This window comes from Botrytis porri (assembly GCF_014898465.1).
Source record: "Botrytis porri strain MUCL 3234 chromosome Unknown BPOR_002, whole genome shotgun sequence".
Taxonomy (NCBI): Eukaryota; Fungi; Ascomycota; class Leotiomycetes; order Helotiales; family Sclerotiniaceae; genus Botrytis; species Botrytis porri.
Window position 1 is genome coordinate 3016129 of NW_024066076.1, and position 20095 is coordinate 3036223.

Consider the following 20095-nt stretch of genomic DNA (forward strand, 5'->3'; position numbering starts at 1 on the left):
TTGATGGGGAATTCTGACGTAGAAAATCACTAGGAATACTCTCAAACGGCTCTGCAAAACATGATTGGTGCGCATGTCAATCTTCCTTCGGTTCAATTTAGCCTGAAGTGGGATTGCCCCTCCATGCTCCACCCAGCGACAGAGAACCTTCTACCAGAGCCCCTCATTGTGCAGCGGATTATCTTTGAAGTTCACGTATCGGCAGGTTGAACTTCTTCATATGGAATAGAGATAGCCCGGTGGTAAAGTATTTTGTGGAAATTCTATAGGTTGTCGTCATCCGGTATCAAATAATCCTCATGCACGGCTGTCTGGGTCAAGTAAAGGTATAAGTATTCACTTTTCCCTCGCAACTACTTATCCTTCTTCTCTTGTTCCTTCTAATTTACACTCAAAACATCTAACAATCTAACAAACCGTAAAAATGTCTGCAAATAACGTTACCTCGTAAGTTCTTCCATTTCGACCCCTTGATAGGAATTCACGTCAAAAGCAGAAGTCTGCGCAGACTGGCGACTGTCACATCCCATTTTAAACCAATTCGTACCATGAGCTCACACACTATGTCTCTATCCAGAAAGACCTTCACCCTCAACACTGGTGCTAAGATTCCAGCTATTGGTCTCGGCACATGGCAATCACCACCAGGTGAAGTTGAGAAGGCTGTAGAGATTGCTCTTCGCAAAGGTTACAGACACATTGATACAGCTGTAAGTCGAGGAGCATACTGTGGCATGAAATCGAATTCTGACAGATTATCAGCTTGCATACGGAAACGAATCAGAAGTTGGTCAAGGTATCAAAGCATCCGGTGTCCCCAGAGAAGAGATTTGGCTCACTACCAAACTCGACAACCCATGGCACAAGAGAGTTCAGGAAGGTATTGATTCTTCCTTGAAGTCTCTTGGTACCGATTACGTCGACTTATACCTTATGCATTGGCCATCATCCACCGACCCAGATGACTTGAAGAAGCACTACCCAGATTGGGACTTCATTAAGACATGGCACGAAATGCAAAAGCTCCCTGCCACTGGCAAAGTAAAGAACATTGGTGTATCGAACTTTGGTATTAGAAACTTGGAGAAGCTCCTCAGCGACCCGGGAACCACCGTATGTCTAAGCTCCATTGTTTGTCGATTGTTCCTTCATTCTAACTATCATGTAGATTGTTCCAGCTGTTAACCAAATCGAGCTCCACCCAAACAACCCTTCCCCAAAGCTCGTTGCATACAACACATCAAAGGGTATCCACAGCACCGGTTACTCCTGTCTCGGTAGCACAAACTCGCCTTTGTACAAGGACCAGACCTTATTGTCCCTCGCAGAAGCAAAGGGCAAGACTCCACAACAAGTACTTCTTGCTTGGGGTATCCAAAAGGGATGGTCTGTCATTCCAAAATCCGTCAACAAGGAACGTGTTGAGAAGAACTACGAGCTTGATGGTTGGGAATTGACCAGTGAGGAAGTCGAGAAATTAGACAACCTGAAAGATAGATTCAAGGTTTGCGGAGATGCTTGGTTACCTATCAAGGTCTTCTTCGGCGACGATGAGTAAAGGATTTAATTGTATATAATTTTAGAGATACCATGAAGTAATTGAATATAGAGCTTCTCATGACCATTTCATAATTTGCACTCTTGAAATCATGTCTTACAACAACTTGTCATCGTTGCTCGTGATACCTCGGGAACTTTGGTTGAATCATGTACATTACGCCATGAATCGATGTATTTAAACGATTTTGATGATTCACTATCGTGAAATAAATAAACAATGGATGGATGGCCTTTAGACCTAAAAAAAAAAGTGTCGGGGATACTGTGACAAAAGAAGCAAATCATAGCCTCGGTAAAATAAATTCCATCCCCAAGCTCCTTCATCCACAATTGAACATCATCAATTCGAATCTACACAATATGCATATCACGGTAACATCATTATAGCCCTCTCGTAGGGGCTTCTCAATCATCATGACTTGTCCATTCTGCAGCATAGCATCTAGTTACCCACCATCCTCATCTCTCGCAAACCCAGACCTTACCACTCCATCCGCGTTCGTAGTCCTCAGCACACCTCAGTGCATGGCATTTCTCGATATTATGCCCCTTTCCCCAGGACACCTACTAGTCACAACTCGTAATCACAACGAAAAATTATCGGACGTGAGTGAAGAAGAAGCGCGAGAGTTGGGCGAATGGCTCCCGAGACTATCTCGAGTGTTAGCTAAGGTCACCGGTGTGTGGGACTGGAATATTGTTCAAAATAACGGTGAGTTACCCCGGGATTCGTGTCTTGGAAGTTCCGACCCATCTAGGGTTTTAGCTAGATTTATTATGGATATCTGGTAGAACAATTGAATGAAGAAATCGTTGCTAATGATGGCGATAAATATAGGAGCGGCTGCAGCGCAAGTGGTACCGCATGTACATTTTCATATTATCCCGAGACCGGGGCTAACTCCCGAGTTACGCAATCGATCTTTTACGATGTTTGGGAGGGGGCAGAGGAGTGAGTTGGATGAGGATGAAGCTAAGGTTTTAGCGGCGCAGTTGAGGGAAGAATTGGGGAGAGAGATGGAGAAGATTGGGAAGGGCAAACTATAGAAGGCGTTTATTGAATATACCAAGCATATATGCGAGATTGAGATAGGAAATTGAGATATCCGTACCTGGAGCTGTTTATTAATGCATTGGAGCAAAATATCGATTGGGGAAGAAAGTAAATTGTACAGTAAGGATGGGACGTACAGGAACGGTATGCATGTACTGGTTGGACACAATACAAGGGTTCTCCTAGGCTTTGCTGAAGTTTTGGAACTTACTTGGATCTCGGCATATGACAAGCGCAATACTTGGGGAGGGTGGCATGAGTACAGCACCGAGTGCACCGAAAAGGGAGCAACTAAGCAGCCACTAGTCAACAAGAACAAAGGACAGCTGATGGTGCTTAACAATGTCTCTCTTCTTCTTCCAACTATCCATCGTCAAGGACAAGTGTTCATCAATAATCGATGCATGTTTGGTCTTTTGAAAGTTTCTTGGACTTGGAAGCACTTGGCCCCTTGTGCTGTTTCCAAAATGACTTCTTTCTTGCACCTGCCATCGTTTTGCTGATGTTTAACCTGTCAAGTTTCCACCTTGTTTATCATTGACTGCATTCTTTCCAAAGGCCCTTGGACACAAATCGGGGCATTGACCTAAGAGACGTTTGAGATTTCTCCGTATTCGTACATAGAAGTTCTAGATTTTGTCAACTCATGATCTCGACACATACGTTTTAGCGGTCTGCAAGCCGTTTTCAATCCATATGATCCCTTGATATCAGAACTTCTGGTTATCCTCACCCACGGAAGTTCTCCTGGACCTTGGATTAGACTTCAGAGCGTCATTTGACAGATTGAATGATGTTTATTTGAAGACAGTCTAGAAGGCGACACCGCTGATCTGCCCACATTCCAGCTATTCACTGTCGTATTTATGGCAAAGGAGTCGAGGTTCTCCACGATTTAGAAGTTTCCAAGAACAAAAACATTGGCAAAAGCCAAGAGCTGTGTATATTGCCGGCTCAAGTGTATTATTGTAAAGGAGAATGCTTCGAGATGATTGTGGAAAGTTATCATGCCCAGGAGTCTTGGGACTGATTCCTTTTCGATATAGCCAAGTTCCAGGAATGTGGGGAATTGGGAATGGAACACAAGTCAACAACAGACGACATCGCTAGATGGACAGTGGATGACAGCCGTCCCTTTAGGTTTATTATGATGATGAATATATCACGGATGTCACTTCAAGCCCTCATTCGATCGGGGGCTATCATTATGCTCATCTGAACAGTGTAGGTAGGTAATTTTGTTTTTCATTTCATTTTGAGAGGCATGGAAACATTTTGATATTAAGAAGTCGGTGCGCCATGTGGCGTCCACATACCGGATATTCACTCTGAGACATCATTTGAGTGAAGTCGGGAATTGGAGACTCTAGAATCATAAATTCATTCTTCAAGACTCATCAATATCTCCACCACAAGGTAGTGGCGAGTATCTGGGGCCCCAGGTTTCTATGGTGATTTGCACTTTCCTACACCACCACCACCACCACATGATGAGATGCAGAAAAAGGAAGAGCACCTGCAACTTCAAGTATCGTTAGAATCACAATAACCCCGTACAACTATCAAGCTTCACGGACAGTGAGACATCCGCATCGCCATCAAGTAATACAAATCTCAGAATTCCATACGTCATTAACAGATTCCATCACCATTCAAATTACTCTCAATTTTTTCTATATTTCCTCCTCAATTTCCCCCCAAAAAGGTGATTGAAGGTCCGATTAAGGTTCCTTCCTCATTTCGTTTTATTAATCTTAATAAAAGTCTCGACTGGGTGATATTACCGAGTAATCTCTCCAAGAGACGGGACACTGGTATCGAAATCCACGTGGAAATATTTTGGGAATATAAACAAACGTTCAATCGTCTTCCCCTCCTCCTCCTCCTCCTCCCCCTCTTCTTCCAAAACAATTGCAATCCTTCAACCAGACCTTAGATCTCCTTTCTATACCCACAGTCTTTACCAAGCTCTACTTCTAGTGCTTGATACCTAGATATTTTTTCAAATCTTTCCCCATTTCTTTGGACACGCCATTCACATCTTCCGTCTTGTCGATTTACCAGAGTCACATAACTCAAGCTTCAATAATATCGCCGACATGCGTTTGCAATTTGCCTTGGCTATGCTATTTGCCTTGATGGTAACAGCATCTCCAATCACTGACTTTCTCAATCGCCTCAAGCGCCAAATCATCCAAACCTACGATGTCACCGAAGTTATCTATAATTCCAATGGGAAGGCACTTGCAACAACCATCCTTCATGTCACAACTACCGTCTACCCTTCCACCACACTGGCACCAGTCCCAACTGCGACTCCCACAGACTATGTTTCGACTGCTTTGTACCACCACAATATCCATCGCGCCAATCACTCTGTGCCTCTTCTCAAGTGGGACACAAAGCTTGTTGCATCCGCTCAGGTTCTTGCTGCAACATGCAAGTGGGGTCACAACATGTGAGTACTTTTCTGGGTCACCTCTGTCTTACCAACGCTAATTCTTCTTTAGGAATATTAATGGCGGTGGATATGGACAAAACATTGCTGCATACGGTTCCACCAATGCTAAGGCTCTTGGTGCTAACAAGGAGATGGCTGTCGCTGCTACAAACATGTGGTACAACGGAGAACAACCCACCTACCTTCCTTCTTACTATGGTAAGAACAACCCAGATTTGACCACCTTTGAAGATTGGGGTCATTTCTCTCAAATGGTTTGGCTTGGTACCAATTCTGTTGGCTGTGCAACCCAACTTTGTCAACCGATGGACATTTGGCCAAGTATGCCAGCTTGGTATACCGTCTGCAACTATTCTCCACCAGGTTTGTTCCTCATTATGATTCTCAATTTATACATTTTCACTAATTTTTCCCCTTCAGGAAATATGGGCGGTCAATATGGCGTCAATGTCTTCCCGCCTCTTCGCCATCCCTCCGTCAACGTAATCAACGCTTAAGCAATTAAGCAGCGAAGATCTGCACCCCGAGACAATTTGTCGACTTTTCACAATCGACCACTCAGTGGGATCATTTCGCTTTTCACGCGACCACGACAAACTTTCCAGTGTTTCACGAAGGAGCACCGTTTACGTGTTTACATGAATTTACGTCTCCATTTCCATTTTCGCTTTTCGCACAAAAGCAATTACTTGCCTCGTCACCTCCTCGTCGACCTTTCCTATTTCAAAGAGCTGCTTTTCGCCTGTAGTCTTTTCATCGCGTCATTTGAAATCAACTCTGATCTATTTCTTCATCACCTCTATGGCAAAAACTTCCAACAACACAACATCTGGCATGTTCCGCTTGTTGCGGTCCATGTTTGGGTTTCTAGACGTTCAAGTCTCAGCCTATATTGTTGTCTGCGGGATTCTCACAATACTCGAAGACTTACATAGATAAGACAGATAGATTCGAGTCGGTTATGATATCTTATCTTATCTTATCTTTCGTCTTTCTCTTTTTCTCTCTTTGCTCTTTGTAATTGGCATATACATCATAATGGGGGCTTGTTTCGTTGGAATTTCGTCTTTTCAGGAACCTTCTTTTCGAAGGCTGAGGGAGGAATGATAAGATAGGATAGGATGGGTTGGGTCCACTGGTTGGATGGTTTTATGGATGGAGTTTCTGCTTGATATTTGGGAGGGGTATGGGCAAAAGTTCTATGGACGGAAAATGGGCTCCTTTGCAGCTGTTTTCCTAGTACTTAATTGATTGGGCTTTCTTGCTTTCATACTTTTGTTTGACTTGAGATTCTACTTGAGATTTGAAGTGACTCGATACTCTGTTTATGTGGTTGTCATAGTGCAATATAGATGTTGAGATCTCTACTGTATCCATCGCCTCAAAACCATCACGTTATTTGTAAGACCTACATCACTCTTTCCACTACGTTTCACCCACCCTACCTATCTAGTTAAATGACCCAACCCATCATCTCCAGCACCCGACGCTTATCAAACACCACTCGTACATGTGGCATCCACCCACCAGAAGCAGATGCACAACCCGAATCTCAAACCGTTACTCTAACTCCTGTTGAACCACTTGTACCTCTCTTGTGATGTATCAGAATTGGTCAGGTCAAGGGATATCACACAATAGACCTATCGAATGGGGAAAAGATAGGCAGCTATCTTTCTCGTCACTTGCGGAAAGAATGAGATGGGATGATCTGCGATTCTGATTGGATTGTTCGTGGAATCACGAGTGCCGCATGGAATATAAGCTTAATCAACTTTCAAACTTACTAGCTCAGCTCTTGATAGATTCCACGACATATGTAAAGTACATAGGAGAGAACACATGTTTTGTGTTTGTATACTATTTTCTGCGTAGGTGTGTGACTCGTTTCATATTTGTATTTGTATTTGTATTTTGTGATGGGTAGGGAGGGAGATATGCGGTGGAGATACGGTGTAGAGAGGAGAAGTCCTAGGTGATGTGATAGAAAATCGATTGGTTGATTATATACCTACCTCAACATATATCTATTACCAAAAGACAGAAAAAGAAACATTAATATGAATCTAACGAAGCCATAGATACTAGATACTTAAAATGCAATATAAAATCAAACTCCTCTTGGAAATATAAGCAAGTGAAAAAACTCATATCGATATCGATACACCAGAGCAGAATCACAGATACAGACACATGGTACAGCAGTACCTAAACATCTAGGTACTAGATATGTATACAGAATAGAATACCCGCCCTCTCTCTCTCTTGATGATGAAACTAAAACTAAAACTAAAACTTGGATTCGAATTCGCATTTTTTGTTATGGAAAAGGATGGGGATATGTATAAATAGATAACATGGTTCATATACGAGTAGATCATATCATCGAATGAATGACTTGAAAATACACTAAAATTAGTCATTTTTAATATTCTTATTTTAATAATTAATCATTATTTTCAAAAGAAAAATTTATTAAAAAAATATTAATATTAATAAAATATTTATAATATTCAGGTTTCTTCTAAAAAATTCATTTTAATTTGAAATTGTTATACTTTGTATTATAAAAACTGTTTTTCTTTAATAGCTTTGATAATAATTATAATTTTTGAATAAAAATTAGATTTTTGAAATCATTGGAAGATTTGGTTTGTATGAGAAATTCGAACAATTCTATAGACTAATAAAGAAAGTATATAGTTATATACAGACAAATTTTATATATAAATTAAGTAATTCATTCGGTGATATGATCTACTAGAAATCATATATGAACTACGTTATTTATTCATCTATTTATTTATTTATCTATCTATCTATCTATCTGTCTATCTATCTAGATCTCGATCAAGATGATCAAGATAATCACTTTTTATAATGAGACTTCTTAGAGAGGGGGAGGAGGAAAGGAGGGGATTATAGTTCCTTGAAATTTTCTTTCGTTCTCTTTCTATCTCTCTTCTTTCTAGTGTTTTGGTTAATTGTCGGTTTGATTCTTACTTACTTCCTCTCTTCCTCACTCCTCAAAATATGTCAAGTCTAACATACTCATAATCCCATCATCCATCACTTCCACTACTTCCCACCTCCCAACTCCTCATCTCCGAACCCCCCCCCTTTCAATGTCGAACTATCGAACTATCAATTCCACAACAGTACATCAATATATCACTCACTCACCCATCACCAACTCCACCACATCCATCCTCTACCAATCTACATCCACCAACCCCTCACATCATCCACCACAAACGCCTTCAATAAACTCGCAACGCCTACAATGATACTGCAGCACCGCAGTATGAAGTGTAGTGTAGTGTGGTAACCTTATGGCGAGTGCGACTGCATTTGCTAGTTCATGTGGAGACTTAAAAGCAATAAACGAGTGGTCATTTGATGGAGGGTAGGGAGTGGGGATTGGGGGCTGATAGTTTAGGCTATTGATCGATACTGATAATGATATTAAGATACAGTTTCACGCAAGAGTCATTTACGAACGCGGAGGGGCTTTGAAGAGGCGGTTTCAGAGAGAAAGAGTGTGTGGGTTTCTCCTGGATCTTGACGGGTTGGCTGATGTAAGATGGCACTTCAAATCGCATACTTCTCAACTAGAACCGCACACGGCGGCTAACTTGAAAGAGAAGATGTTGCGTTTATTCATGAATCCTAATGATTCAAGTCCTATGCATTTATTCATGCCAAAAATAACAGAGCGAAGATATTCTGGTATCATATCCGCCGAATCTCTAAAAATCACTTTTCCTCCACCCTCCATCCGTTCCTTCTATCCATCCACTCCGACCCACAAACATTCATTTCACCACCTATCCTCTCATCTAGAAAGATTGCCCTTAACAACTCCTTGAACAGTCTTCCTACCCTCAATAGCAATCTCTCCAATTCCACTCTCATCCCCACTTCCCTGCGCAAGCCAACGCTTCAACAAATCATTGCTTTCCTTGGGTTTAACATCATTTCCTCTTGTACCAACAGTAATATGTGCTACTTCATTCGTGCATTCCCATCCATCATCGATAATTCTAGCAACGATTGCCATGATACGGTCATCCCATACGATCTACTTCTGTTAGTTTTCACCTCAAAAGATTGTGAGAAGATAGAACCTACTCTCTCCAGCATAACTTGGCAGTTGCCAAATCCAGTTCCCGGACTCCATGAATCTTTAGAAACTTGATCCGCGTGCAAATCGCTGTATTTCTGCCACAACTCAGGGAATTGTTTGGAGTTAGCTCGATGAATAAGAGTGACGTGAAATTCTGGTTGAATTCGTCGCATTCCCTCTAGGGCTCTGTAAAATCCTGCTTGGTTCGAAGATGCCCGACCGAAAGTATCGTCAAGCGTCTGCTTGATATCGTTCCGAGGAAGGTCAATAGATACGTATTCTAATGGTTTCCTCTTCTTTGCAATCTGTGATTGCTGGCTTGGCTGTAATTAATTTGAGGTCAGCGTTATTCGGTACGTGTACGCTTTCGTTTTTGGGCATTTTCATATTCATCATCAACACGTACATTTCTGTTCTCTTTCTGTTGATTCTTATTGTGGTTATTAGGTGGTCCACGACCAACTTCATGTCTGAGATCTGGTTTGTAATCGCTCAATGCAAATTGGATTGCCTCATCAAGATCCTCGCTCGTGGGAAAATCGATAAAAAGTTTTGGAAACTGCGCTGAAAGCTGTCCAACAACAGTCTCAAGATTCTCTCGTGAGTCCTTAGTAGGATCCAGTTCGATAGAATAGTCGAATCCATCATCTGGTGGTGCAGATATATTTACTGGTTCAAAGCGTTGAATGAAGCTTTCCATGATACCAACGACTTTCTTCGTATCTGATGCTGCTTGGAGAGTCTGATGGTTGTCACCGCGGTTAATTACTCGATCTTGAGTAACTTGTCGAACTTTCTCGATGCTTGCCCTATCGTGAACAAAATTCAAGACGACGAGTCGAACATGTGGATGAGTAATATGTACATCATCAATCAGTTGCTTTCGTTCATGTCTTGAGGCATTGTTTCGATCAGCGAAGACAACAGACTTTTCTTCGAGCTGTGTCAAAATCTCCTTAGTGAATCGAGGTGGACGACCCTTGCCGGTAATGTTGTCATTCTGAACATGACCCCAACCAAATAGATGAGTGAGTGCAAGCGCAATGGTTGTCTTTCCACAACCAATTGTTGCAACTGGACATAGAATAACATTATTATGCACTTCATCTGGCGAACCTCCAAGTTGAGAATATTCTTGACGAATAATATCCGAACCTTTCATCTTAATTTCCTTCAGGAAATCATCTCTCAACTTGATAATACCATGATTATGTGCATACTCTTTTCCCAACTTAGGATCCTCGGCAAGGCGTTTTCGTGCAAAGAGAAGGTATTCTTCTGTGATCTTGACATGCTTTCTGAATCGAGCTGGCTTTCCGGAAATCAAGGCCTTTGTGCATTCACGCCATTGTCTATACATTAGATATGGCTCTTCGAATTTGTACTTGAAGAACCAATCTGAATATGACTCATTTGATCTCGTACGAGCCTTGCAACGAATGACGAAACCTTCGATATCACGTCCTTGATAAGATCCAGTTTCAGCTACGTCGTCGAGGAAGGATTTGGCGACTTGGATGTCTTCCTTCATCAAGAAATCAGTCTTCTTGAATCCCCATTCGGCTGCAAAAGCTTGAACTTGTTCTCCAGGGTAGGTCATAAACTCTGGCAAGTTGATATTGATACCGTGAAGATAAAGCCCTGCGTCATCTTTACCATAAGCTAAAATGTGCTCCTCGAAATCATCATCGCAAAGCTCGGCAACCGCAGTGGCATTTCTTTTTCTTAGCTCTCTGGCGAGATCATTCCGGGTTTTTCCAATGGCTTGAAGTTGTTTGTCGACCCATCTGTCAGCAGCTTTTGCGTGGCTCATTTCTAGGTTATTTCCTTGGCCGGTAGAATGCTTGCTACAAACCAATAGAGTGCCGTCGTGAAGACCGCTAATAAAGACAATACATCCATTTTCTTTGAGACTCAATTCATAAGGACCCTTGGTGTTGGCTTCGATTTGGTTCCATTTCGTAGAACTGACCTCTTCCGTATTGAAGAATTTATCATAACCACGAACTACAATCTCTGGCTGACCCTTTTCATTCTTACTGGTGAAAAGACCTCGTGCGTATGTAGGTAAATCCTGTCGCTTGTAGTCCCAATCCTGAAAACGCCAAGATTCGACCACAATTCTTGCTGGAGATCCATCGACCTGGAAAGGAGTTTTCTTGCAACTAAAACCATGTTTCTTTCCTTTGCCGGCGCTATCATTGAGATTTCGAAGAAGTGTTTGAACTTCTTCCACATTTTGAGATTTATAAGGAACATTTGTGTGCTCAGCCATGGCGACAGAATATTTTGGTAGATGTGTTAGAGCAGGGTGGTTTGAAAGATTTAAAAACTTTGATGTAGTAGTAAATTGGGACGTCAAATGACCTTTGTGTATAGTTGAAAGAAGTCTTGGATATAGAAGTTTGAGGGCAAATAGCATACAAGAGAGATTTGCTTGTCTTTTTATCAACACCAAGCAACCACACGGGATCCTTTGAGATGTTCCTTCCTTATCCAGCAAAGAGTCACACTGGGGAAATGGATAGATACGGGGGTAGTGAAATGAAGCTCGAGATATCAAAATCTTGAGAAAAGTGGTGGGCAGAGTGCAAGGCAAGGCAAGGGCAGGACGAGACAGGTACTGTACCTACCGCAAGTAGTATTTTGCTTAGCTCAATACCCAAAGAGGAAAAAGGTCAGGCGAACCTTGGAATCCCTTGATAATTGGATAATTCTTATTAGATTGTCTGGGTACAAGTAGGGCTGAGCATTAAAAAAAAAAGGTGACGGGTCGGGTATGAGCGCTTAGTGGGGTTCTTGGGCTCGGTCATCGGGATATGCGGCCGCTACACTATAGAAAATTCTCCGAGGCCCTCCTACATTGACCACAAACAGAATAATTTTTGGAAGAGAAGCATCGTATGTATTGAAACCTGCTCTTTACGGCGAAGACAATAACACAACACAAATGGCTCCAGCTCAGCCCAATCCTTTCCTTCTAGCCGCCGACAATTCTCCAGATCTTCTACCCCTCCTTCGATCGAACCCCGCCTTGGCTTCTGCTCAAGATGAACACGGATATTCTTTAATGCACGCCGCTGCCTCTTACAGTCATTTAGACCTTCTGCGAGCGCTTGTCACCGAGTTTGATGTCAACGTCGATTTGAAAGATGAGGATGGGGAGACCGCATTGTTTGTGGCCGAAACACTAGATTGCGCAAAGCTATTGGTTGAGGAATTACATGCCAATTTTACAATTAGAAGTGCTGAGGATGGGTATAATGCAAGGGAAAGAATTGAGGTAGAGGGTGACTATCCAGAAGTCGCGGTGTATCTCCGAATCAAGGAACTTGAAGCCGAGGGAGGCCTTCCAGCATCAAGCGGGACAGATGCCATAGTGGCCCACCCACCACTAGTACCCGAAGGACTGTCGGTCAATATTGGTACTATGAATCCAGACGAGGATGTAGGAGAGGTCATTGATCCTGAGTTTAAGAGACGTATTGATGAGCTGGCTGCTCGAGATGATTTCCAAACACCTGCGGGACAAGAGGAATTACGAAAGCTCATTACGGAGGCGATTACAGGCGAAGTAGGAGAAGGACGAGAAGTCCGTCAACGAACAGAATGATTTTCCATCTATTCTACTTCCCACAAAACATAATCGTTGGGGACATCAGGCAACTTCAATACTGTACAGTTTTTGCTCTCGCCATTCCAGCTATCGCTGAACCCGCCAACATAATATGAAAACCAAGAGTTCCTCGGCGCTACGAGTAGAGCTTGGATAAAAGCATTATGTGCCCATGTAGGGGAAATGAACCCAGTCCATGTGACCTTCACCAGCTCCTCTGCTTCATCTGAACCTATCGGAGGTTCGTAACGGGACAAAAAGGGGTCGATCTTGTCAGTTGGATTGACTCGTGGACTTTCTAGTGAAATTAATGAAAGCCACTCATAAATTTCGACGGCGAATTCGCGAAAGTCCTCGTCATAGTTTTTATTGTTCTCTACTGGAGGTTTAAATTCAGGTCTCTTGACTTGACAGTCACTTGATACTTTTGGAATGCATGTTATCTTGTGTGGATGATGTGGTGATAATGGGTCGGATGGTAATACTAGCGAAGAGATTAGTATTGTAGCAAGAGGTGTAATGGGTTCTCACCTGTAGCTCCTAGGTCACAGAAAAGCCACGTCACAGGAGTAGTTAATACATTATTGAATGCGTTTTCAATCCTTCGAAATCCCTTCTTGCCATGTAACATTGATGGTAACCGTAAATTTATCTCAACAACTATGAATTTGTTAGTAAAGCCATTTTCCCATTCAAAACAGTACATACTCCACCGAGGTCGATGTTCTCGTTTCCCCTTAATTCCCTCCGGTTTGCCTACCAATCCTGATCTTTCATAAGTTTCCTTGTCCAAATGCAAGGTTAAAATTCCTATGACCAACGTCAGTAGGTAAGTTCTGCAAATTGGAACATCCAAAATCCGAGACCTTACCTTCACTCAAGGAAAACACATTATCAACCCCCATCATCCCCTTCGAAAGCATCATAATATTTCCTAGAACCCCGTAAGCAAAAAGTAACCTCCCAATCTCCTCACGTGCCTTACCTTTCTTGATATACTCCGTAAAAAACTCTCCCTCCAACAATGCACTCAATGGAAACACAACCCGACTATAAACCGGACCATCCTCCCCCCAAACCCCATCCATCCCATTCTTCACAATCGCATACGATTCCTTGGGTAAAATCATCTCAACCTTGTTGATAAATTTATGACCCAAGATATTGACAAATGGTTTCCGTTTCACCGGAGGTTGTTTGGGATCGAGATGACCCATGGTCCCATGCGTCACGTAGCATTTCTGCTCGTGTTTGGTCTCTTCGGGGAAGCTTAACATTCTTGATGTGTGGGAAGACTTGGTTGGAAGAGGTGGGTGGTTAGATGCACTTTTGAGGATTTATTTTGACAGAGCGATTTGGGGTTAGCGTGGATAGCATGGGCTTGAATGCGCTAAGTGCAACCCTGGTAAGGATTTTTGGAGGGGTAATTTTTTGCGGGAGTGGTGGTGAAAAATATTGTGAATGTGATAGTGAAAATTACATATAGGCATTGTTTTCTATAGCTGCGCAAAGGAGTCTTCTTTCAAGCTGATTTTTCTTCAAAGCTTGATCGGAGAAATTTGTCTATAATTCTCAAAGACAATCTTTCCAATTCACCAGACTTCGAAAGTTTGACCACCATTTGTTCGGTCGTGCTTCCCTGTGACTTTCCACACCAGTGTAGTGGTTTGCAGGAGCGAGACGAGGGGAAATTCTACTCAAACGCCTAGATCTGTAGGAGGATTAAACATCATCAAAAGATCAAAATGAGATGTTTAATAAGATTCACACAAACGCACGAGACGTTTCGTCTTGCCGAGATCCAGGCTTTGGCAGAACTCGAGAATATTCCTTTACAGGTTGAACACTATGTTTCGAACGTAAGTGCAATCTCTCATTCAAATCTCATGAATACCGTCAATTCTAAGTGATGGATAGTCACCGTTTTGTTTCGTAGACGTCCCGTCTGCAGAAGCCGCTGCTCGATTGGTTAAGAGAAGCATTCTCTCGAAAGCCATCTACGAAGTTTGGGGCACGGGTTCAACGTATGAAATTCTTCATGAGGATGTAAAGACTTCTACGAAAGATCTATGGTCGCTTTATAAAACCTGCTCTTTCAAATTTACAGTGGATTGTTTTCAAAATACAAGATCTACCACCGAGCAACGCGCACTCATTAATGAATTCCGATATTTGGAATTCGAGGGTCCGATCAAAATGAAAGGAGCCGATGAAGAATTCTGTATCTTGGAAGAATGGCAACTTGACGCTGCAGCCATTGGTATCAACACACCCTCCCAAGTAACCTTTGGTCGATTTCTCGGGGCTAGCGAAAGAGATATTGTGGGAAAATATGATCTCAAAAAGAGAAAGTATATCAGTACCACCTCTATGGATTCCGAACTCGCGTTAGTCACCGCCAACATCACATTAGCAGCCCCTGCAAAACTCTTCTACGATCCCTTTGTCGGAACGGGTAGTTTCCCCGTCGCATGTGCACATTTCGGCGCTCTTGCTTTCGGAAGCGATATTGACGGGCGAAGTATCCGAGGAAAGGAAACGCGAAATCTACATTCGAATTTTGTGCAATATGGCCTCACGAATCAATTTGGAGATACGTTTGTGGCCGATCTCACAAATACTCCTTTGAGAGGCGCGAGATTATTCGATGGGATTTTATGCGATCCGCCCTACGGTGTAAGAGAAGGTTTAAAAGTACTAGGGAATAGGGACCCCACGAAACCTAAAGTTCCTATTATGTTAGAAGGCGAAACACAACCTCATCATTTGTATAGATACCTTTCTTTCTTTGTGACAATTCTCCTAGAAATGATGCTAACCCACATTCCAGACAAGACGCCTACATCCCACCCAAGAAACCATATTCCTTCCTCGCCATGCTAGACGATATTCTTGATTTCGCAGCCATCTCCCTCGTAGATAATGGTCGTCTATCCTTCTGGATGCCAACTGCAAATGACGAGGATCAAGAAATTAAAATCCCAACTCATCCCTGTTTACAGATTACAAGTGTTTGCACACAAGCTTTTAATAAATGTAAGTATCTCTCCTCTCATACAAATAGTAAATAGCGGAGCGTTAATACAGAAATAGGGTCAAGAAGACTTATTACATATAAGAGAATACCGGATTCAATGGTCGATCCTGAACAAATCCGTGAGAGGACAGCTAATGGGTCGGGTGTTACTGCTGATGAATTGAATCCGTTTAGGAAGGGATATTTCCAGGGATTCAAATCTGCGTTTAGGGATACACCGAAATAAATACAAACCGATTATATGTTCATTGAGTTTCCTTTCGTATAAGTCTTACTACTCCTTAAGTCACTTGTGAATCTCTTGAAGCATGAGTATGGTTCGAGAAGGGATGCATGATTTACGCACTTTTAATCACGAGCAGATTCCCAAATACACTGAATGGCATTCGATATGATACTTCGGTCAAGGATATAATAAAAGATAATGAAGATATATTAAAAGAAAGATAAGCGACTCGGACTAGCCGCTAATCAGGTCATCAAATTACATTCCATCCCCATCAACAATCGCCTCACTTCACCTCACCATATCACACACCAAAAAAAACTCACCCCCTCATCCCACCTCCCCCTACAAAACCCACACCAACCCCACCGCCCCCACCAGCACTCCCCCCAACACCCCCGTAACCTGCGCCGCCCCGGCCTTACTCGAGCTCTGAATGGGACTTGGTGTCCCCCCCCCGTTCTTCCCCGTCTCACTCGTCTTCGCACTCGACTCCGTAGTTTTCGCTCCCGTCCCAGTTTCCGTCTCCGTCGTAGCCGATGCACTTAATTTCTTCGTCGTCACCGTACTATTTCCGCTCGCAGTTGTTAGGCCTCCTGAGCCCGTGATCGGGATGAGGGTCGCGGTGGTTCCGTTGATGATGCCGGTGAGGGGAGCGGTGATGGTTGGGGCGGCGGGGGCGGAGGTAGTAACGGGTGCGGATGCGGATGCAGCGGATAAGAGGGATTCGAGAGAGAAAATGCTGGCTTTTGCAGGGCCGGCGCTGAGAATGTAGGTTTGGGCGGCGGGGGAGAGGAAAGTATACCAAGCGGGGAAGGAACTGATGAATTCTTGTTCGAGTTGTGCGAAGCCGGAGGGAGAGGATTGGAGGGATTGGACGGAGGCGGGGATGCTGCTTAGTTGGGCGGCGAGGGATGGGTTGGGGATGAGGGCGGAGGAGAGAGAGGAAATTCTGGAAGCGATGGCGGAGCTGTGGGGTGAGGAGGAAGTTAGCTATTGAGTGGTAGGATGAGGATTGAGATTTGAAGGGGGAATGGGAAGAAAGAACCATTGAGAAAGAAGAAGAGATCAGAAAACATACGAATCAACATCCTGTCGTCTCTCCAACTGCGGGCTCGCAAGCACCACAGCAAAAAAACTAGCCGCCGTCAAAAGATTGATATACATAATGCGATTACCCAGCGAACGTGATATCCGATGAATCTATCGAAAGTACCTCAAAAATTCCTAAAAACTTTTCGTATCCGCAAGTGAAAAGTATATCTTTCAGAAGAGAAGAAGAGAAAAAGAGAAGAGAAATGACACAAAGACATATCAAAACAAAGCCCTCAATCTCCACATTTGGAATACTTGTACAAGCCCCTGATAATAAACACGAAGTGTGTATCACTCTTCAACACTGTGTATGACCAAATTGCGGAAAAGGAAATGTCTTGTATGGTCTTGCTTCTCTTGTGATACCAATTTTGACCAATAATTGCTTGGGGCGAAAAGGAAGAAATAGTGATGGTTTGAAGGTTCATGCAAGTGGACAGGTACGGGTCGGGTATGTGAATTACTACTTGGAGAAAAATCAAGAACGCTCAGTGTGGTGCGTTTTTTCTGCTTCAAAGCTCGGGGTTCGGGGCACAACTTTGTGTTATATTGATGAGTATCCGCATGAAGGGATGTATGAGAAAACATTTTCTACCACTTATTCTCAAATTTGACAGGATGTGAAACATGGGCGTTGTGGCTGAAATATTGATTTTTCTAAATCCGGCCATGTATATTCCCGAGGCAACGATGTAGGACGGAAAGTAGGGAATCATGAACTGTTGATGAAAGCAACATTACTATATTACGTCTGATTTCTTGTTCTCTTAATTCTTCTTTCCATCTAGATCCGAATAGAAGTTGTATCCGAATCCTTTACTAGCATCATTGAATCTCAACTTTTTATCCAAACCATCCAACTTCTTCAAGTCTTCAGCATCAAGTTTGAAGTCTCCCTCCAAGTTAGACTTGATGCGTGAAGGTGTCTTGGATTTGGGAATAACCGAGTGACCATGTGCAATACCCCAAGCTAAGGCTACTTGTGCTCCAGACTTGTTGTACTTTTTGCCGATTTCAACGATAGTTGGATCATCCTGAAAACATGTTAGTAAAGCATAGAACAATTTGGATTGAATCAATCTTACCATCAACTTGCCAATACCCTTTCCGGCATCATAAATTTCATTTTGATTTCCAAACGGAGAATACTGTGTGATGTGAATACCTTTGCTCTTGTTGAATTTACAGAATTCAGTCTGTTGTAACCATGGATGAAGTTCCAATTGATGAGCTGCAGGAACCACAGAAGTCTCCTTCAATAAATGTTCCAACTCTCCTCTTGAAAAATTGGAGATACCAATAGCCTTAGTCTTTCCAGTATCAATAAGCTTTTCCATAGCTTTATATGTATCAACGTATGAGATATCTGCTGTTTGCATCTTTCCATCCACCTTTGGCATTAATTCATCGCCTGGCTTGAATGCAGATGGCCAATGCATCAAGAACAAATCCACATAATCCAAATCCAAATCTTTTAATGAAGCATCAAGAGCCGCTTCGACATCTTCTGGTTTGTGCTTGTTGTTCCATAATTTAGTAGTAATGAAGAGTTCGGAACGAGGAACGCCAGATTTCTTGATTGCAGCTCCGCAAGCTGGTTCAGTACCGTAAACTCTAGCCTAGAAGAGGTATGGGGTTAGCATATTATCCATTGATTGATAATGGAATCCTGAGATGATAATACATACAGTATCGATATGTCTATATCCCGCCTTCAAAGCCTCTGTAACTGCATCCTCTTGAGAATCCTTATCCTGCCAAGTACCAAACCCAATGGCAGGAATGGTAGCTCCAGTGTTAAGCTTGTGGGAAGTGATTGAGGCCATGGTTCGTCTTTGAAGTTGTGAGGAGAGCTGTGATAATCGTGCTGAAGATCTGAATGATGATTGAAGAGTTCGAGAGAACATTATTGATATGAAAGGAGAATAATAAATAGAAGTTCACCTACACGTCTGTGTTTACTTAACAAGATCACTTGCCTCATCATTCATCTCTTTGGCGCCACCATAGCTGTGACGTAGATGTTTGTTTGATGTAGAGATGATTAATGGAACAATGGTACCTCTGTCGATCCTATGACGTTTTTAGATTTTGTTCGAGATGTTCAACTGCGGAAGGTGGTATTCAAGATGCCTGCGGAGTGGAGTGCTAGGTATGCGATATGCATAGATGCCCTTTGTGATTCCCCGCTCTTGAAGAAAGGTCCGAATTCGGCACGGATTAATAATTTTGCGATTGAAACTTGAAGGGGTTTCAGTCTTTAAGGACGATGAATGTTGCAAAACGTGACACACACGTGACACCACGGAAAATGAATTTGGAAACGTTCGAACAACTCAAAGACTTTCTCTTGCACTCATTGTATATAATACCATCAATAGGCCAGCAAAATATACCAACGGCGCCTAATGTATGTTGGATAGATACCTTCATCATTCACAAAATCAGACGCCAAGCTAAACACAATAACTCGGACTCCTCGTCGTCATCAGCTCGTTTCACCAGCTCCAATTCCTCTCCATCTTCCACGATCCAAACTTCAAATCTCGTGTCCCGCAGTAAGCTCACAACGTGATCTTCAAGATTTCCACTGATATTCATCCATCAGCGTTTCATCATCGTCTGATGGTCCATCCCGCTTCTCAATAAGATTTCAGACTTCGCAAGACGCGAAAGTCGAGGATGAGGGAAGATGTGGGTGTCACCATTACAAGTGTAAAACGTCAAAGCTCATTACCGACTCCCTCACACACAAAACATCGGATCTGTATATCCTGAGACTTGAATCATATCTTCCCATTGGAAGCTTATTTCTTTCCCTTTTCCTTTTTCATACCGAAACAAAATATGAAGGCCTCGATCATCATGAATATCTTCTTGCACTGCCTGCCGCGGTTGTTTCGAGTTCGATGCTTGGATC

The 20095-nt window shown here is 42.7% G+C and overlaps 9 protein-coding genes across 9 annotated transcripts; 5 read left to right on the forward strand and 4 right to left on the reverse strand.

The window, feature by feature from the left end:
- Nucleotides 1–424: 424 nt before the first annotated feature.
- On the forward strand, nt 425–1558 carry EAF01_001891 (uncharacterized protein; the record flags this gene model as incomplete). Its single annotated transcript, XM_038910141.1, has 4 exons — nt 425–447; nt 578–710; nt 763–1113; nt 1169–1558. The coding sequence occupies 4 exons, from the start codon at nt 425–427 to the stop codon at nt 1556–1558; spliced, it is 897 nt and encodes a 298-aa protein (XP_038774953.1).
- A 416-nt stretch (nt 1559–1974) lies between these two features.
- Nucleotides 1975–2607, forward strand: EAF01_001892 (uncharacterized protein; the record flags this gene model as incomplete). The annotated part of the gene is made up of 2 exons (XM_038910142.1): nt 1975–2272; nt 2399–2607. 2 exons carry the CDS (start codon nt 1975–1977, stop codon nt 2605–2607), a joined length of 507 nt encoding a protein of 168 aa, XP_038774954.1.
- A 2106-nt stretch (nt 2608–4713) lies between these two features.
- EAF01_001893 (uncharacterized protein) lies at nt 4714–6280 on the forward strand (the record flags this gene model as incomplete). Its single annotated transcript, XM_038910143.1, has 3 exons — nt 4714–5072; nt 5125–5438; nt 5496–6280. 3 exons carry the CDS (start codon nt 4714–4716, stop codon nt 5570–5572), a joined length of 750 nt encoding a protein of 249 aa, XP_038774955.1. The 3' UTR covers nt 5573–6280.
- Nucleotides 6281–7989: 1709 nt separating this feature from the next.
- On the reverse strand, nt 7990–11949 carry EAF01_001894 (uncharacterized protein). The gene is made up of 3 exons (XM_038910144.1): nt 9608–11949; nt 9207–9524; nt 7990–9156 (listed from the first exon to the last, which is right to left on the reverse strand). The coding sequence occupies exons 1-3, from the start codon at nt 11621–11623 to the stop codon at nt 8911–8913; spliced, it is 2580 nt and encodes an 859-aa protein (XP_038774956.1). The 5' UTR covers nt 11624–11949; the 3' UTR covers nt 7990–8910.
- A 202-nt stretch (nt 11950–12151) lies between these two features.
- On the forward strand, nt 12152–12814 carry EAF01_001895 (uncharacterized protein; the record flags this gene model as incomplete). The annotated part of the gene is made up of 1 exon (XM_038910145.1): nt 12152–12814. The coding sequence occupies one exon, from the start codon at nt 12152–12154 to the stop codon at nt 12812–12814; it is 663 nt and encodes a 220-aa protein (XP_038774957.1).
- An 8-nt stretch (nt 12815–12822) lies between these two features.
- Nucleotides 12823–14094, reverse strand: EAF01_001896 (uncharacterized protein; the record flags this gene model as incomplete). Its single annotated transcript, XM_038910146.1, has 5 exons — nt 12823–13301; nt 13349–13477; nt 13526–13627; nt 13689–13751; nt 13803–14094. The coding sequence occupies 5 exons, from the start codon at nt 14092–14094 to the stop codon at nt 12823–12825; spliced, it is 1065 nt and encodes a 354-aa protein (XP_038774958.1).
- Nucleotides 14095–14318: 224 nt separating this feature from the next.
- On the forward strand, nt 14319–16426 carry EAF01_001897 (uncharacterized protein). The gene is made up of 4 exons (XM_038910147.1): nt 14319–14676; nt 14735–15585; nt 15648–15853; nt 15911–16426. Exons 1-4 carry the CDS (start codon nt 14563–14565, stop codon nt 16078–16080), a joined length of 1341 nt encoding a protein of 446 aa, XP_038774959.1. The 5' UTR covers nt 14319–14562; the 3' UTR covers nt 16081–16426.
- EAF01_001898 (uncharacterized protein) lies at nt 16426–17247 on the reverse strand (the record flags this gene model as incomplete). The annotated part of the gene is made up of 2 exons (XM_038910148.1): nt 16426–17050; nt 17162–17247. The coding sequence occupies 2 exons, from the start codon at nt 17245–17247 to the stop codon at nt 16426–16428; spliced, it is 711 nt and encodes a 236-aa protein (XP_038774960.1).
- Nucleotides 17248–17942: 695 nt separating this feature from the next.
- EAF01_001899 (uncharacterized protein) lies at nt 17943–19082 on the reverse strand (the record flags this gene model as incomplete). The annotated part of the gene is made up of 3 exons (XM_038910149.1): nt 17943–18209; nt 18261–18794; nt 18864–19082. The coding sequence occupies 3 exons, from the start codon at nt 19080–19082 to the stop codon at nt 17943–17945; spliced, it is 1020 nt and encodes a 339-aa protein (XP_038774961.1).
- Between the last annotated feature and the right edge of the window lie 1013 nt (nt 19083–20095).

Coding starts and splice junctions, on each gene's coding strand:
- EAF01_001894 (XM_038910144.1), bottom strand. CDS start 11,623: ATGCTATTTGCCCTCAAACTTCTATATCCAAGACTTCTTTCAACTATA. Junction 9,525..9,607: donor AACAGAAAGAGAACAGAAAT/GTACGTGTTGAT, acceptor AATTAATTACAG/CCAAGCCAGCAATCACAGAT. Junction 9,157..9,206: donor GCCAAGTTATGCTGGAGAGA/GTAGGTTCTATC, acceptor TAACAGAAGTAG/ATCGTATGGGATGACCGTAT.
- EAF01_001897 (XM_038910147.1), top strand. CDS start 14,563: ATGAGATGTTTAATAAGATTCACACAAACGCACGAGACGTTTCGTCTT. Junction 14,677..14,734: donor TTGAACACTATGTTTCGAAC/GTAAGTGCAATC, acceptor AGTGATGGATAG/TCACCGTTTTGTTTCGTAGA. Junction 15,854..15,910: donor CACACAAGCTTTTAATAAAT/GTAAGTATCTCT, acceptor ATACAGAAATAG/GGTCAAGAAGACTTATTACA.